This window comes from Eptesicus fuscus, chromosome 24 (genome assembly GCF_027574615.1).
Source record: "Eptesicus fuscus isolate TK198812 chromosome 24, DD_ASM_mEF_20220401, whole genome shotgun sequence".
Classification (NCBI taxonomy): domain Eukaryota; kingdom Metazoa; phylum Chordata; class Mammalia; order Chiroptera; family Vespertilionidae; genus Eptesicus; species Eptesicus fuscus.
In genome coordinates this window covers 4,073,615-4,089,403 of record NC_072496.1, presented here as the reverse complement: position 1 = coordinate 4,089,403, position 15,789 = coordinate 4,073,615, and the positions used below count along the sequence as shown (strand labels likewise).

The 15,789-nt window shown below is 48.3% G+C and overlaps 1 protein-coding gene across 4 annotated transcripts in view; it reads left to right on the top strand.

Moving 5' to 3' along the window:
* The window catches only part of TTC13 (tetratricopeptide repeat domain 13), a 43,960-nt gene that overhangs the window by 9,677 nt on the left and 18,494 nt on the right, over nt 1-15,789 (top strand). For 2 of the 4 annotated variants that reach the window (XM_028157957.2, XM_008149855.3), the window contains exons 4-8: nt 1,961-2,031; nt 8,131-8,196; nt 9,277-9,369; nt 12,541-12,657; nt 13,609-13,719. In XM_028157957.2, coding sequence (XP_028013758.1) covers nt 1,961-2,031; nt 8,131-8,196; nt 9,277-9,369; nt 12,541-12,657; nt 13,609-13,719 — 458 coding nt within the window. The remainder of the gene's footprint in view (nt 1-1,960; nt 2,032-8,130; nt 8,197-9,276; nt 9,370-12,540; nt 12,658-13,608; nt 13,720-15,789) is intronic. The other 2 variants (XM_028157961.2, XM_028157960.2) reach the window with 1 other exon arrangement.

The window sequence follows — 15,789 nt, the reverse complement described above, 5'->3', positions numbered from 1 at the left end:
TCCAGGGCATGTTTTAAAACAGGCGGGCTGGCCCGTGTCGGGTAGGCTTGTGGGTGTGTCTTCTCATTGCCTGGTCAGCTCACCCTTGAAGGAGTAGAAAGAGCTCGAGAGACACAGGACTGAACCGGGCAGCGGGGCAGACCTCACAGGGGCACGTGCCTGCTCCGTGGCACCTATACAGCAATTTCCTACCTAATCCTATATAATAAAGAGCTCATATGCTAATTAGACCGGACGGCGGAATGACCTTCCGGAATGACCAGTGGGCGGGGCCTCGAGGCAGCTGGGGCTGCGAGGGCCGAGTCCCTTGCATGAATTTCGTGCATCGGGCCTCTAGTTTACACATGACCGTTGTATGCTTTCTGCAGCCGTGTGCATTGTACATGAGGACCGAGCACTTGTCTTGCCTCCTTTCCTCTGGGGCTGCAGATGATGGAGAGCTGCCGACTTTGAAAGTATTCATCACTTTTTGGTGATATTTTTGGAGCAGCCTTTGACAAGGAATTACCCTTTAAGGCCCAGATTTGGTCTTCTCTGAAGTCCTCATCGAGGAATTCCAACCATTCTTGTATTCCCGGCCAGTGCCCAGCAGCCCCGCTACAGCTTGGGGTATTTCCCAGGAAGGTGTTGGTTTGGGGGGGGGTCCCGGAGCCGAGCTGGGCGTCCTGGTTCCTGCGTCTCATTCGCTGCACGTTGTCTTTGGACAGTTTGTTTAACGACTTTACGCTTGTCCACAAATGGCATGATCATCGGACCCGCCTCATTGCAGTGAAGGAGCAAAGACGTTCACGTGTGTCAGCGCTCAGGACTGGGCCGTGCACGTGTCAGGAGCGCAGTACACGTCGCTGTTATCACTGTTTGTTGCTTTTACCTCTGATATGACTGGGCCCCCCCAGAGAAGTCTCTGGTTATCTTGTTATCCGATACGACTGTCTGAATAGCACCCACTGTTATGCCGAATACAAGTTTGACCTTAATGTGTCTTTTCAAAGACGTCAGTTTAAAAACAGTCCTTTTTTATTTTATTTTGAAGAATGCCCTCAAAAGCTCTTGTATTATTATGATGCTCAATGTTTTGGAAGTTTGCTTTTCTCAAGTTAGTTATAAAGATTATTTAAATCTCTTTCTGCATTTAATGGCAGTAAAAGTTTTAGTTGCCCATCTTCTTGAATATCTATGACATCTTAGAATTAGAGTTGCAGTACAGCTTTTTTTTTTTTTTTCCCAAAGAAATATCATCAAGTGGTACATTGAATGAGGAATATTTTTTTCAGGTGTATTTGGGGATGTACAGAGTTTGGGCAAGTATTATCGATGGAAATATAATATATAATATTAAAATTTACCTAAACAGTTTGATCAAAACTACTCATTCTTCACTAGTGTACATTTTGAGTAGTGTTTTAACTATATTTTGAACAGGAGAGGTAGATTGCAGTCGTGTGAATTATTTACAGTTAAGTATGACGTTAATATATATTAATTTGAGCCTCTGTTTGGGTTCTCATTAGGTAATTGGTAGTAAACTTAGCACCCTCAGGAATCGAGATTTGTGATGCTCTTTGGGTATTTCTCATGACTTTCACAGTAAAATCACATGTTATGTGGATATTATTCAGGCTCATTACTAGTTCTTTTGAGCTATAGATAGGAACTCTCATAAAGGTTATTTGGTATTTGAAAGTGAGTGATGGGCTTGGAAAAAGATAATTACTTCTGGTAGGCAGATGTTTTATCGATGGCTTTAATAATTTACATCTAGATAAAACTAGGAGACTGATTAGCAAGTGCTGAGTGGTAGAGGAATTCGATTACATCTTATTAGCTTCTAGGGTTTCTTCAACTGCTTCTGGTCCTTGGAGCTGCCTTTTAAGATTCAGTAACGCATTTTCGTTACTGATTCTAGTCTGAGATCCTTTCTTCTGTCCTTTAATCTTTTTGTATTTTTTTTTTTTCACAGCTATTGCCTATGTGTTGATTGGCAGTGGTCTGTATGATGAAGCAATAAGACATTTCTCAACAATGCTTCAGGTAATGTTTCTTCTTAATTGTGTAATTTCAAGTTCATAGTCATGACAAAAGTATGGACTGACGCATCGCATCGCTGAAGTGTTGCAATAAACCATCTATTTTAAGGTCATGTACGAAAGCCCAGGAAATCCGCCCTGACTGGGAGCACTTCCGTGGCGCAGGCCTCGTCCCGGGGTCTCGTTCCATCCGCAGTGTTACTGTCAATGAGGAGAGCGAGTCTCCGCCAGCGGGTGGCAGGGGGGATTCAAATGCAAGTTTAAAAAGAGAGTCGTTAGCTCAGTTCACTCTCCTCTGTCCCGTGGCCTCTCCCACGAGTGTGGGCACGGGTGCTTCTTGGAATCTAAGATGTTTGCTTTCTATGCAGGAATTGCTCTCAGTGGTTAACTTAAGTTCCGCTCATGGATTTGTTTCTCACTTCTATACTAATAAAAGCCTTGGGGGTGATCAGGCCAGCAGGGGAGGGTATTTGGGGGCAATCAGGCCCGCAGAGGAGCAGTTAGGGAGCATTCAGGCCAGCAAGGAAGCAGTTAGGGGGCAATCAGGCAGGTAGGTGAGCGGTTAGGACCCAGCGGTCCCGGATTGTGAGAGGGATGTCCAACTGCAGGTTTAGGCCCGATTCCACAGGGCCTAAACAAAACAGTTAAACATCAACAGGAATCCGGGGGGGGGGGGGAGATTTTAGAAACATCCACAGGAATCGGGCCTAAACCTGCAGTTGGACATCCCCCGAGGGGTCCCATATTAGAGAGGGTGCAAGCTGGGCTGAGGGACACCCTCCCCAGTGCACGAATTTCATGCACCGGGCCTCTAGTTTAAGTATAATTATGAGACTCCTCGGTGGGATTATTGGGCCTTTGATGATGGATAACTGCGCTAAAATCTGGTTAAGGTAAAATGCTTAAATACATAGTTGCCAAGGGACCCTTCATGGAGCCTAGCGTTGTTGGCCTTATATGCCCTAACCTTATTTCTGTAGCTACTTCCCCATTACCGATGGTTGACGTAGAGAACGGTGAAGAACACGTGGACTTTAGAGTTAGGGATACTCAGGTTCCAATCCACTTAGCTGCTCACCAGCAAGTTACTTAACCTCCTAGATTATGAGGATAATAACTACCTCCAAAAATATTCCTGTTAGTCCTAAATGAAATGTCCTGTAAAGTACTTTGTATCCAGTACTTGGCACACATAAACGCTCAGTAAATTTTAACGGCTCGCAGCACCATTCCGGCATATTTATCTGTGCTGATACAGTATGGGCTAATAGCACGTAGACTTAATTTTAAGAAAATAATTTTGAAATTTTTTGCTGTGCTTCTGTATTCTCTTTTTTAAACATGGGTTTGGTTAGGTTGCTAATCCTATCTTTGCTCTCAAAAAAAATTGATGGTCTAATTTTTAGTTAATACTTAAAAGTGTCCAAGGAGCTGTGCGTTTGGGTGGACATATGGACTAATACTCTTCAGTAGAGTGTCAAGTACAAAGGATAGAGTGTAAATAGTTTTAAAATCACCTTTCTGTTTAACATTGCAATATTAAAAAAGGTAAGCTGGCACTTGTACACAGTGAACACCTGGGCCTGGATTGAAAGGGAGGTTTTGATACATTTATAGGAACAAATGTCAATTAACCTATGGTGATCAACAGCAGAAAACAGTATGAGCTCGCAGATATATTATCAATTCATTCAAACCTTTGAAAATATTATTGCCATTGTAGTTGAAGGAAATATAGCAGTGTTAAAGAGAAAAAATTCCAGTTTTGCCACTCTACCCTTAAAGTTTTTTACTGATGATCTTTTCAAAATATGCATCTGTGTCTTATAATCTGATTATATGTGCTATTTTGTATTATGTTTTCATTTAGTTTTATAAGTAAATGTTTTTCAGTATTTCTCTACAATCTTATTTTAATGGCCCTGTGACATGTCTTTGTATTGTCCATTTATTGCTGCAAACCGTTTCTCTTCTAATTGTGTTCAGAAAGGAACTCTCTCTTTGTGCTGAGAAAAGATATTAATATATTGAAATGTAATAGAGCATTTTCATCAATCTCTGAGATAATAGGTTGCTTTTGTCTGGGAAGTTTGTTTTTTTTTTTACATTTTTATTGATTCAGAGAGGAAGGGGAAGAGAGAGAGAGCTAGAGAGAGGCGGGGGGAGATATTTTAGAAACATCAATGATGATAGAGAATTATTGATCCGCTGCCTCCTGCACGCCCCACACTGGGCCCGAAGCCTGGGCATGTGCCCTGACCGGGAATCGAACCGTGACCTCCTGGTTCATAGGTCGATGCTCAACCTCTGAGCCACACCGGCCGGGTGATTTCTCTCTTCTTATCCCTCGTTTAGGTGCCTCGTAGGTTTTCCACGTCATGACGTGTGTAGAAAATCATATTCGCACGGCACACTGGAGTAACCTGAGGCCAATTGAAATTTCAGATGGAGCGTGGTGACATTTGTCCCATGTCTTTAGGTTCTATGACTGTAACAAACACAAAATACAAGGACTTGATACCACATGCTAGTGTTCTTTTTACTACTTTAATGAGAAACTCGTTCCTGCTTTTCTGGTCACAACTTTTCCATATCAGGCTTTATGTTTGAAAGTGAGAAGTTTTGTTGAGTTCTTCAAATTCTTGATAGTCAGTCTCATCAAGAAACCGCACAAGTCGGTGGTAGCAGGCGTGCAAAGAACAGTGATTGCTTCGTTTCTCACCGTGACTCAGTTTTAGAAATCAGTCTCTTTAAATAATATTTTAGAAGTGTGATCACTCTTGAAACCGAACTGCTCTGCTTTTTCAATCATTGGCAAATGCAGTGGGACTGTGTCTTGGGCAGTGAAACTGACTTTTATCCCAACCACACCTTTCCGCGTTCAGTCCCCAGAACAGGGGTGATGCGCCTCTCCCCGTGTGCCCGGTGCCTTCCACTCGCCACCTTAGGACCATTTAATGAGGCAGTCAGTTGGCTTTTGCGGCTGATTGTGTGACCTAGAGCTCACCCGCTTATGGTCTGATTCTGGTGGAAGTGACTCCGGTGTGATCTTAATAAACACCCTTTACGTAAATACGTCTGTGTGTCTGCACCTCAGCCCGCACGTAGTCCTCCTCACATTGCTGTGTGATGGCCTTTTGGATTTGTCTGTCTTCGAGCCACTGACTTTTGAGTTTTCCTTTAAAAAGCCAGCTTTGTGGTGGAAGAACAAATCTTTTTGAAATTTAAAGTCACTGTGTAAATAATGTGATGAGGATCGTGAACTAGGCCTTTATTTGAGACATCTAAGTGGGCATCGTCCCAACAAAGGAACTACCTTATTATACCAGGGTTTTTCATTTGCACGAAGTGAATAATATTAAAAGGTGGAAGTATTCGTTCTCTGGAAACCCGGGTGGGTGGGGTGGTGCTTGCAGGTGCAGGGAGCTGGGGGAGCCTCGGTGTCCGGGAGCTGTCCGCAGTGCTGACTTCCAGAGCGCGGGGCGCGCGTGTGAGCGGGCTGAACAGAAGGCAGGCGAGTGATTGGTATTTTCTGCAAAGGCATTTAGATGGGATTTCTTCCTTTTTCAAGTTACCAGTTGCCACCCTTTCGTAGGGCCTGAAATTGGCACGCCAAGACAGCACTTTTTAGAAATGCACTTTTTCTCTCAGACTAGAAGATATCAGGATCATACTGCATATGGAGTATACGCAGTATACATGTGTGTATATATGTTATGTGCATGTACATGTGTGTACTGGGTTGCAATGTAAAATATTTCTTACTGTGGATTAGAGTAGAAATAGGAATGTCGCTATTGTAGGTGGATACTCCCAGCCAGGGGAGGGGCATGGTCAGACTGTAGTGCTTGGTAGGCAGCTCTTAGACCAGGTCTGCAGGGGGGGGAGGTGGGAAGATGGTGAGGCCGTGGCAGCAGCCTGGGTGAGGAGGAAGGCGTCCGTGGCCAGTTGGGGGCCGATGGGTCGGGAAGGAGACACGGGAGATAGTCAGGCCGTGAAACTTCCAGGATTGCATGCGTCGCCGTGTTGGGCGGGGAGGTGGGGGACTCCCAGAGTGTCTGGCCGTGGCCACAGGGTGTACGGGGGTGATGTCCTGCCAGGAGAAGAAGTATTTATTTAAATTCACTTCTTTCTGCGTCACCTAACGATCGTCTGGTATAAAAGTTTTCTCCGTTTTGGGAGAAAGACTCAGATAGTGTTGTTTTGAGACGTTACCGATCTGAGTGGGATTTCCTCTCACTGGAGAAGGTGGGCCCAGGGGACCAGCTCTGCGGGCTCCCTGCCCGCCCCTCTGGCAGGCAAGGCCCTCTGACGGTGCCCTCCGGTGCCCGCCGGCGGGGGTTACTGCCCAGGGAACCCGAAGGCTGTCTGCCCTCCGTGCCTCCGGGGTCCCTTTCCCGCTGCCCCTCTCCCGCTCGCTCTGCCTGTCAGCCAGGAGCGGGCTGGGTGCTTCAGGTGCCGCCTCTGGGTGGCCGGGGACAGGGGCCCTTTCTTTTTGTGTGCTTTTCTTTATTTTCTAAATTTTCTGTCACCGATACTAAATGTTTTATTTGCCATTTAAATAAGATGTTTATTCGAAATAGAATTTTCTGTTATTTTCCACAATACGTAACGTAGTACGTAACGTTTTTTCTGTTTGTAGATGCACACGTGTTTCTTGTAAACAATCGAAAGGCAGGCAGCAGGGTGTCACGTAGGAGAACATCTCTAGTAACCCCACCCCAGAGGGAGTCAGGCACCCGCACAGTCACACGTCAGCTCCGCTACCGGGGCCGCTGCCGCCCCTCTCGTTCCCTGTGACTTGTCCTCCTCTTCCTCTCAGCAAACAGCATGGCCAGCCTTTCACGCCCGCTGCCTACGAGTTACACATCCCAAACCCTCAGCCCCATGGGGCGCAGGGGGGCGCCTGCCATGAGCGCAGTCTTGATGTGAGAGGGAGCCGTGGGGGGACTTGGGGAGACAGACGAATGCAGCCTTCATCGAAAGAGGCAGCCAGTCCTTAGCTCGGGTCATTTCTTGGTCACGTGGGCTGTCTTTGTTGAGTCTTTTCATTTTCCCAGAGAAGCGAGAAACCTGTCATTGTTTCCCTGCACTTTTCCAACTTCCCATACGGCACGAGGCCTGTCGGCTGGTCGGGCGGAGCCAGCAACACACCCGCTAGCCGCTGGCTGTAGATGGACCTCACCTTGTTTGAAACAGCCTTTTCTTTCTCCAGTGCGGGGCCTCGTCCCCTTTACTTCTTCTCTTCGCTCACAGCGAGGGGAGGTGTCTTTCCTGCAGGGCTGGCCGCCACCCTCTCAGCTCTGAACTGAGCCGTAGATTAGCCTCTCAAGTGGCCCGTCTGGTGCGATCCTGTTAAATTCCTCAGCAGGGTCGGGAGTTCCACCCAGGATCATAGAGCCACAGGCTGCCCCTCTTCCTTCTTAGAGCCTGGGGCGGGTTCAGAAATGAGGGACTCGGGAGGCATGTCCGTCAGCATGCGGGGCAGCCCCTCCCCCTGCCTGTGTGGGGGCTCGACGGCCGGGCAGTCGCTCTGCCTGCCTCTGGGCCTGAGCGGGGCTTCATTCCGCCATCTGAGAGCAGGCTGCGGGACGGTCTGACCACTAAGTGCAAAGGCCCACGTGTCCCCACCCGCCCGTGGAACCCACGGGTGTCCTGCTCCTCACCGTGCTGGCTCCGGCGCCGGCCCTTTCCAGATGGCTTCATGAGGAGAGGACAGGAGGCACACCGGGAAGGGGCCTCACCCAGCTGTCGACTCCCGAGCCTCCGTTTGCTGGGGGACTTGCTGGCAGATGCTGCCAGCCATGGAGTGGCCGAGAGGGTGACCTGCATTCTAAAGGAGATGCCTGCGAAAGACCCCAGCACAGGGCTCGTATGTTAGGTGTTTTGTTTTGTTTTGTTTTTTAATGCAAAACTCTTCCTGCGTGTCTCACTCCCATGGGCTTAAGCACACAGATTTCCCTGGTTGGGGGCTGCGTGTGGACTTACGTGCGGTGGCATAGAGCTGTCACTTGCGGCGTGAACGTGCTTTAAGCAGAAACTGACTTTGTTTTGTTTTGTTTTGTTTCTAGTTTTTGACGTGTTTCTGTTTTGGTCTGACTAGGAGGAGCCTGATCTGGTTAGTGCAATTTATGGCCGAGGGATAGCCTATGGAAAGAAAGGCCTACATGTGAGTATGGAATAGTCGCGCCTGCATAGTGCCCACGCGACCAGCCGTGGACCAGGGTGGATGGAACGCTCACTGGTGGCTGAGCTCTGGCGGGGCGTGCGGAGGGCTGCTCAGGTCACAGGGAGCACGTGGCAGGAGAGGACTGACTCGAGAGCAAGGGGCCGGGAGGTGGTGGGCGGGGAATGTCCGCCCAGGTCTTCGGAGGTCAGTTTTGCCATCTTGTCTCCCCTAAAAGGACCGTCTGTGCCAGCCTACACTTCATTTTGTAGTGAACTGGACACAGACCGAGAAAAGCAGGAGACCAGAACTGATTCCTAAGACATCCATGGTGCAGGCAGCGGCTGGGCATCAGCAGCGCAGGAGGGCTCGGAATTGGAGCTCCTTTCATAGATGCGGGGTTTTTTTGTGTGTTTTTTTTGACACACACACACATATATATGTTATTGATTTCAGAGAGGAAGGGAGAAATAGAAACATCCATGATGAGAGAGAATCATTGATCGGCTGCCTCCTGCATTCGCCCCACCCCCACAACTCGACCCCCCTCTGGGGACCAAGCCTACAACCTGGGCATGTGCCCTGACCGGGAATTGAGCCATGACCTCCTGGTTCATAGGTCGACGCACAACCACTGAGCCACACTGGCTGGGCCCTGTGCGGATTTTAGAGAGAACTTACCTGGACTTCCTGTTGCGTAGGACGCTCAGGGGCTTGATTGACACTGACTTGGCCCCTTCTGTTCCCACAATGCCGCTGGTCAGCAGTATCCTCTGCCTGCCTACTGGTGTCCACCTGCTCATCCCTTGAGATGCATTGATTCGGGGTTTAACTGGGTTAAGTTTAGAAACGATTCTACCATCTGTGGAACTGGGATAGGAGTCGGGTGCAGCGTGCTGTCGATGAGTGGGTAGACTTGAGTGAGTTGAATCCTGGTACTTGAGCTCATTTGACTTACAGATGCTAAGTTCGCACTTATTTCTAAATCAGTAGTTCTATCATTACTGAGTTGTTATTGCAGAAATCTGTCCCGCCCGGTCTTGAGTAACAGTGCATCTCATACTGAGCTGATGCCTTTTCAAGGACATTAAGAATGCCGAACTTGCTCTGTTCGAGCTGAGCCGGGTAATTGCCCTGGAACCAGACCGCCCAGAGGTATTTGAGCAGCGAGCAGAAGTGAGTGTGTTTTCTTTTCCCTCTGCCCTTCCCGGAGTAGTTCAAGCTCACGTTTTTTTTCTATTATTTCATCACTTGTCAATTTTAAAGCTCCCTTATGCCTGCTATGTTTTCCTCCTCGGTACTTAATGCTTTCAAACAACTGTGGGCCGATGATACTCCTGATTAGCATATAATAGTAATATTTAGTATTAAAACAGGATACTCCTGACTTAGCATATAATAGTAATATTTAGTATTAAAACAGGATACGCCTGACTTAGCATGTAATAGTAATATTTAGTATTAAAACAGGATACTCCTGACTTAGCATGTAATAGTAATATTCAGTATTAAAACAGGATATTCCTGATTTAACACATAGTAGTAATATTTATATTTACGACAAGTACTACTGTCAGTGTTCATGGAAAAGTATATTATTGTATATGTGACATATCTTAGCAAACGTAATATGACAGTGTGGTCAAAGTGAACCGTGTCGCCTTTAGAAGCGTGTGTGTGCTCGCGTGTATGCACGTGTTTATCTGTAATTCCTGTGAGACACACCTGCCCACATGGAGACACAGCTCAGGGAAGGGTGCCTGTCCCCAGACCTTGAAGGAACGCTGGTGGAGCAGGAGGTCACGTGAGGTGGAAATCCCAGGTCATCGAGAGAGCAGAGCTGAGGGTGCTTCTTCAGAGCTGGGAGGTGTGGCCTCGGCCCCAGAGTTCTGTGCGAGGTTGGCAGGGGGAGGGCTGGGGCCGGCCTCACCCTCACGGGGAGGAGATTGGAGACGGATCGGACCCCACGTCCTGGGGAACAAGGCGGAGGAGGGGGTGCAGATCAGAGAAAGGATGTGTGTGAAGGCACTCACTTTTGATGTTTTTTAATGAAATGTATTCATTTTACTGTTTTCAGAAGATAATAGTGAATATCTACCTTTCCTGTTGTGTTTATGTTACTGCACACGTAGCCATGTGGAATGCTTAGAGTTGATGTTAATGTATTTAACCGGAAGAAAACGTAACTTTAGTCACCTGATCAGGTGGGATGTTATAGTTGAACTAAAGGAAAAAATTACCTCTTTTTCCTCTTTGGGGAGAGAAAACTTAGCAAGGAAGCACTAAGCATTTTATTTTATTTTTAATATGTTTTTATTGGGAGAGGAAGAGAGAGAAACATCAATGATGAGAGAGAATCATTGATGGGCTGCCTCCTGCACTCCCCCTGCTGGGGATGGAGCCCACAACCCGGGCATGTGCCTGACTGGTTCATAGGTTGACACGCAACCACTGACCCACACCGGCCGTATTTTAGTAATTTAAAACTATTTGTGATGTTTCTGCTCTCTAAGTTATAGTCTCTTAAATTAGAGTTCAGTTTCTTAAAGGTCATTTTTTTGTTTTACTGGGGATTTGGCTTTCAGAAGGAAATTTTCTCAAACAACGGTAATATGATTCAGTATCTCTGGACCATGGTGGAATGTAATCCTGAGGTTCTTTCTTCCTCTACTTCAGTGACTGCGTGGTGGTTAAAACGTTATGGATAAAGCATGAATTTAATTTCTAAGTTTACTTAGAAAAAAAGACTTATTTGGAAGGTTTAAAAATTTTGTATATCTAATAAAAAGCTAATTATGTATCCCCAAAAGACATTGGTAATTAGAAAAGAAATTTTCAGTTATCTTAAAAATACACAGTGTCATTGGGCAATGATGTCACTACATGGCGATTTTTTCCAGCTAAATTATAGCATACCACTTTTATATATATACTAGAGGCCCCTTGCAGGAAGATTCCTGCAATAGGGCTTCCTGCTGCGGTCTCCGCTGCCCCGCCTGCTTCCCTCCATTCTCCGAAGCCCCGCTGGCTTCTCTCCCTTCTCCCCCGCCCTGCCTGCTTCCCTTTCTTCCCCCCCGCCCTGCTTGCTCCCCTTCCTTCTCCGCCCAGCTTGCTTGCTTCTCCGCAGCTTCGCTCCCTTCTGCAGCACTTGACTTCTTTCTACGCTGTTTTCAGTCTTCACTCTGGCCTGGGTATGCAAATTAACCGCCATCTTGGTTGGGTTAATTTGCATGCTCTCCCTGATTGGCTGGTGGGCGTGGCTTGTGGGTGTAGCGAAGGTACGGTCAATTTGCATGTTTCTCTTTTATTAGAGAGGATATCAAAAATTACCTTAGGAAAAATGTTTAACTTTCTGAAATAGTCTGTATTTAATGAACATAATTCAGCATTTTTAGTTACTCAGGTCATTCTGTCTGTTGATCATGGTTCTGTACCGAGGGGCTAATAAACTAATAGAGATGTTTTTCCTTCCAAATGGAAGCCCCGCCCACTCTGCCTTTGGGGTTCTCAGGCCTACGCTCTGTTCCTTCCGCTTGCTGAGCCAGCATTCCTGCCACCGGCCATGTGCCCGCCCAAATCCTCTCTGTTTTGCTGGTTGGCAGCTTCTGCAGAATGGGCAGCCAGTTAGTAAAACTTGATCAAAACGACGACCTATATTGTAAGGAGAAAACCCACCCTAACCCGAGAACGTTTGCTGAGGAGAACGTGCGTGAGCTTGATGCGTGCATACTGACACCCACGTGGCGTCTCTCACGTCTTCTCGGTGCACTTTTGCCTTCTGAGCTGCCTTCTGTGTCATCCCGTTGCCTGGACACACTGGTTGCTGGGTCAGAACAGCTCTCCAGACAGGCTTGCCGATGTGTCTCTCCCTACGATGCAGCTCATGACCCTCGAGTTAAGAATGAACACACCAGGGCTTACAAAACCCCTGAAGCCTTAGAAATAGCCACTCAGCACTTCCTACCTCAGAGGACGTAGCCCAAGGTCGTGGGAGGCTCTCTCTGTGCCCAACCATTTCTCTGTCTTGATGGTTCCCCGTGTCCTTTCAGATTGATTCTGACACGCCACATTTGGGTCTGAAAGAGTCATTACAGGTTGAGGGGGAAATGTTCCCATTTCAAGAAAAGCAACATTTGTGCTCACCCAGAGTGTGGAACAGGCACCAGGCCGTGGCTGCAGTCCCAGTTGACCTTGAACCTCACTGCCCAGCGCCTGGGGTCAAGGACTCTAGTCTGCGGAGAGCAGAATGCTGAGGGTGGAGTGTGCTGAAGTGTAACTGAACACAGCGGCAGTTTTAGGGTTGATCATTGGGAGTTTTCTTCCCTGACCTCCTTTTTGGGTTTGTAGATTCTGTCCCCTCTGGGACGCATTAATGAAGCAGTGAGCGATCTGACCAAGGCCATCCAGCTGCAGCCCTCCGCGCGCCTGTACCGACACCGGGGGACCCTGTACTTCATCTCAGAGGTGCGTGGTTTCTGCCCACAAACACTTCCTTCCGCGACGATAAACATCGAGTTCACTTCTCCTCTGCTTCGGGAAGGTTTGGGTTCGGGGCTGTATAGTAATATGTTGGTGCTACAAGACCGTGAGTTCTAAGAGCATTTTTGTTTTATTTTTTTAGCTGAAATAGAACCCGTAGAGAAATAGCAAATACCAAGAACACATTTCTTGCTTGAACTGTCAGTAGGAACTAACTCTGGCCGGGGCGGAGGGGGGGAGAACGAGAGAGAAGCAGAAGAGAAATTGGGTTCCTGGATTACACTTCAGCCTTTCTCGCAGAGGTCCGCGTAGGGAAGCAGGTGGGCTGTTGTCAGTGTGATTGTTAAACCCAGAGGTACAATTTGAATTCCTCTGGGTATCAACCCAAGAACCATGACCTGAGCCAATGTGGCTCCCCAGGCCGCAGGCTCCTGTGGGTGACCCCGGCCTAGCAGGCTGGTCTTCTGTCATCACAGTGGCATTCATGCTTGGCCCAGTTCCCTTTTTTGGGTTTATGTGATTTTTATAATAATTTTAATGCAAAAAATACACATTTTTAAAATCTCAGCATAATACACTTGAAGATTGATTTATAGCATAATTGTTTTAGAAGTACTTAATATAACAACCTGTTAGTACCAGAAAAATAATTTTAAAGTTCCCCTAACAGATGATGACTTGAATATTATTTAAAGTAATATTCTTTTAATAGTTGAAATAGTATACTTATAACTTGGTCGGTTTTCCCACCAATTTCCTAAGAAAATCAACTATTTTAACAGTATAAGAATTCGTTATTTATGGTCCTGAACTGTCTCCTCTAATGCTGAAAAGGGCACAGAATAAATGGGGATATTTTTTCCCCCCGGTCAGATGTAGGAAATGTCCAGGTGTCTAGCGGATGCCCCCTCATTCTCTCCGCTCTCCCTTTCGCAGGACTACGCCACGGCCCACGAAGACTTCCAGCAGTCCTTAGAGCTGAACAGAAACCAGCCCATCGCCATGCTGTACAAAGGGCTCACTTTCTTTCACAGAGGACTCCTGAAGGTGAACGCGGTGTGCGTCGTGTGTGCGGTCTGCGGACTCCGCTTTCGCTGCGCGGTGGGGAGGATGCCGTGGAATTGAGTTTGGCACAGACTGGAAACTGAGTCAGTGGTGAAACGCCTTCATTAAACGAACGAACTTAGTTTAGATTACCTCTGTGTCCCTGGTGAAGGGGTCGCTGCAGGCCAACAGCCGTTCAGAAATCCAGGAAGTGGCTGATGGGTGAGCCCTTATTTACGTCACGGTCTAACACATGGGCAGTCCACCAGGCAATACTGCATGGCAGACGGCACAGCTGTCCAGGTCATAGCTGTGCCAGCGTTTGGGATTTTCCGAGGGGAACAACGGCCAACATTGTCCTATTGGGTTCTCTCTGTTGTATGTGTGTTTCAAGGATACTTAAGAAATTGTATGTTCTGAGCACGTATTTCGATCAGCCTTGACTCTGAGAGTTCCCTGAGGTTGTGCTGCCGGCCAGAGGGAGAGCTGGCCGCCCTCCGGCGGGAGGAGGCCCAGCCAGAGGTGTGAGCGGCACCCGCCCCCCCGCCAGCCAGCCCAGAGCCCACGCACCCCCGTCGAGGCTGATGCATTCGAACGTAGTTTCTTTGTTCCCAATGGCTTCAAATCTTGATTCTGCTATGTCCCCTCTTTGGCAGAATGAGGTAGAGAGCTGTGCAGTCATTAGACAGGAACCCCGAAACCAAAGCCTCTTAAAAGCTGAAGAGAAATCAGACATTGAAGATCTGTGGCGTCCGAGCATGCTGTAAGTGCAGTGGGCAGCCGATGGCCCTGGGCACCTCCCCAGACGTCCGCAGACACCCAGACGGAACCCCCCCCCCGGGCTCCGACCCTCCCCTCCCGCCTCTGTCCTTCCTCCGGCCCTCCTCCCGATGGGTAGCCCTCACCCCACCCAGGCTCTTCAGCTGAGATGCTCCCTAACTCCCTTTTTCCTCGTCCCCACACCCAAACAGCCGTCCGGCGCCGTCTCAGTTTGCTCTTACAGGTGTCTCCCGAACCGGACCCTTCTTTTCTTTCCTGAGACACTGTCCCCCATTCTCTCCCCTCTCCAGTCTGTCTGCTCAGCCGTGACCCCGTCTAGAGCCCCTCCGTAGGTCACACCCCTCCCCGGCCTGCAGCCCCCACCCTCACACTGGCCTGGTCCCCGACTCTTCCGTCTCTACCACGCCCACCCGAGCTGCCTGCGCTCCTGCTGACCCCTTCCTACTCCCTCCTCCCCCGCCCCCCAGTTCTGAGCACCCTGTGCCCTGCGCAGCCCCTTCCCGTCCACCCGGCCTCTGTCCTTCCCAAGTTCCTCTCGTCCACGTCCTCTGAGGCCCAGCTCCCCACCACTTCCTCTGGGAGCCTGAGCTGTGTCGGGGCAGGTAGCTGTGTCTCCTCTGTTCCCCGGACGTGGACTCGTGCCTCTGTTGTAGTTCTTAGTGCAGATTCTAACACCCCCGGCAGATCCGAGCTTCTAACTCGATGAGTGCTTGGAGGACAGAGGTCGTGACCCGCTCACCTCTGTCTCCCCTCTGCTCGCACTGCCCGGCACGTGGTAGGCGCTCAGTACATGTTTGTTGAAGTGAAAATATAGTTGCAAAACTTTTTAAAAATCCGAAGTACGTCCTAGCAGGAGGCTTAGTTCACAGTGTTCTTTCACATTTCTTGGTTGAATTTCTGCAAGTGCAGGTTGTCCCGTGGTTGCCTTGGAAGAATTTTTTTTTTTTTTTAAAGATATTTTATTCATTTTTCACAGAGAGGAAGGGAGAGAGAGCTAGAAACATCGATGAGAGACAAACATCGATCAGCTGCCTCCTGCACACCTCCTACTGGGGATGTGCCCGCAACCAAGGTACATGCCCTTGACTGGAATTGAACCTGGGACCCTTCAGTCCATAGGCTGACGCTCTACCCACTGAGCCAAACCAGTTAGGGCCTTGGAAGAATTTTTAAGCGCCAGCCTCTCTTGCCCCGCAGCCCCCTCCTCGCCCCTAAGAAAACCCAGGAGCAGGGAATGCATACCTTTTTTTTCAAAGAGTTAGGATCGTCCTGCTTTTGCAAAATTATCTTGTG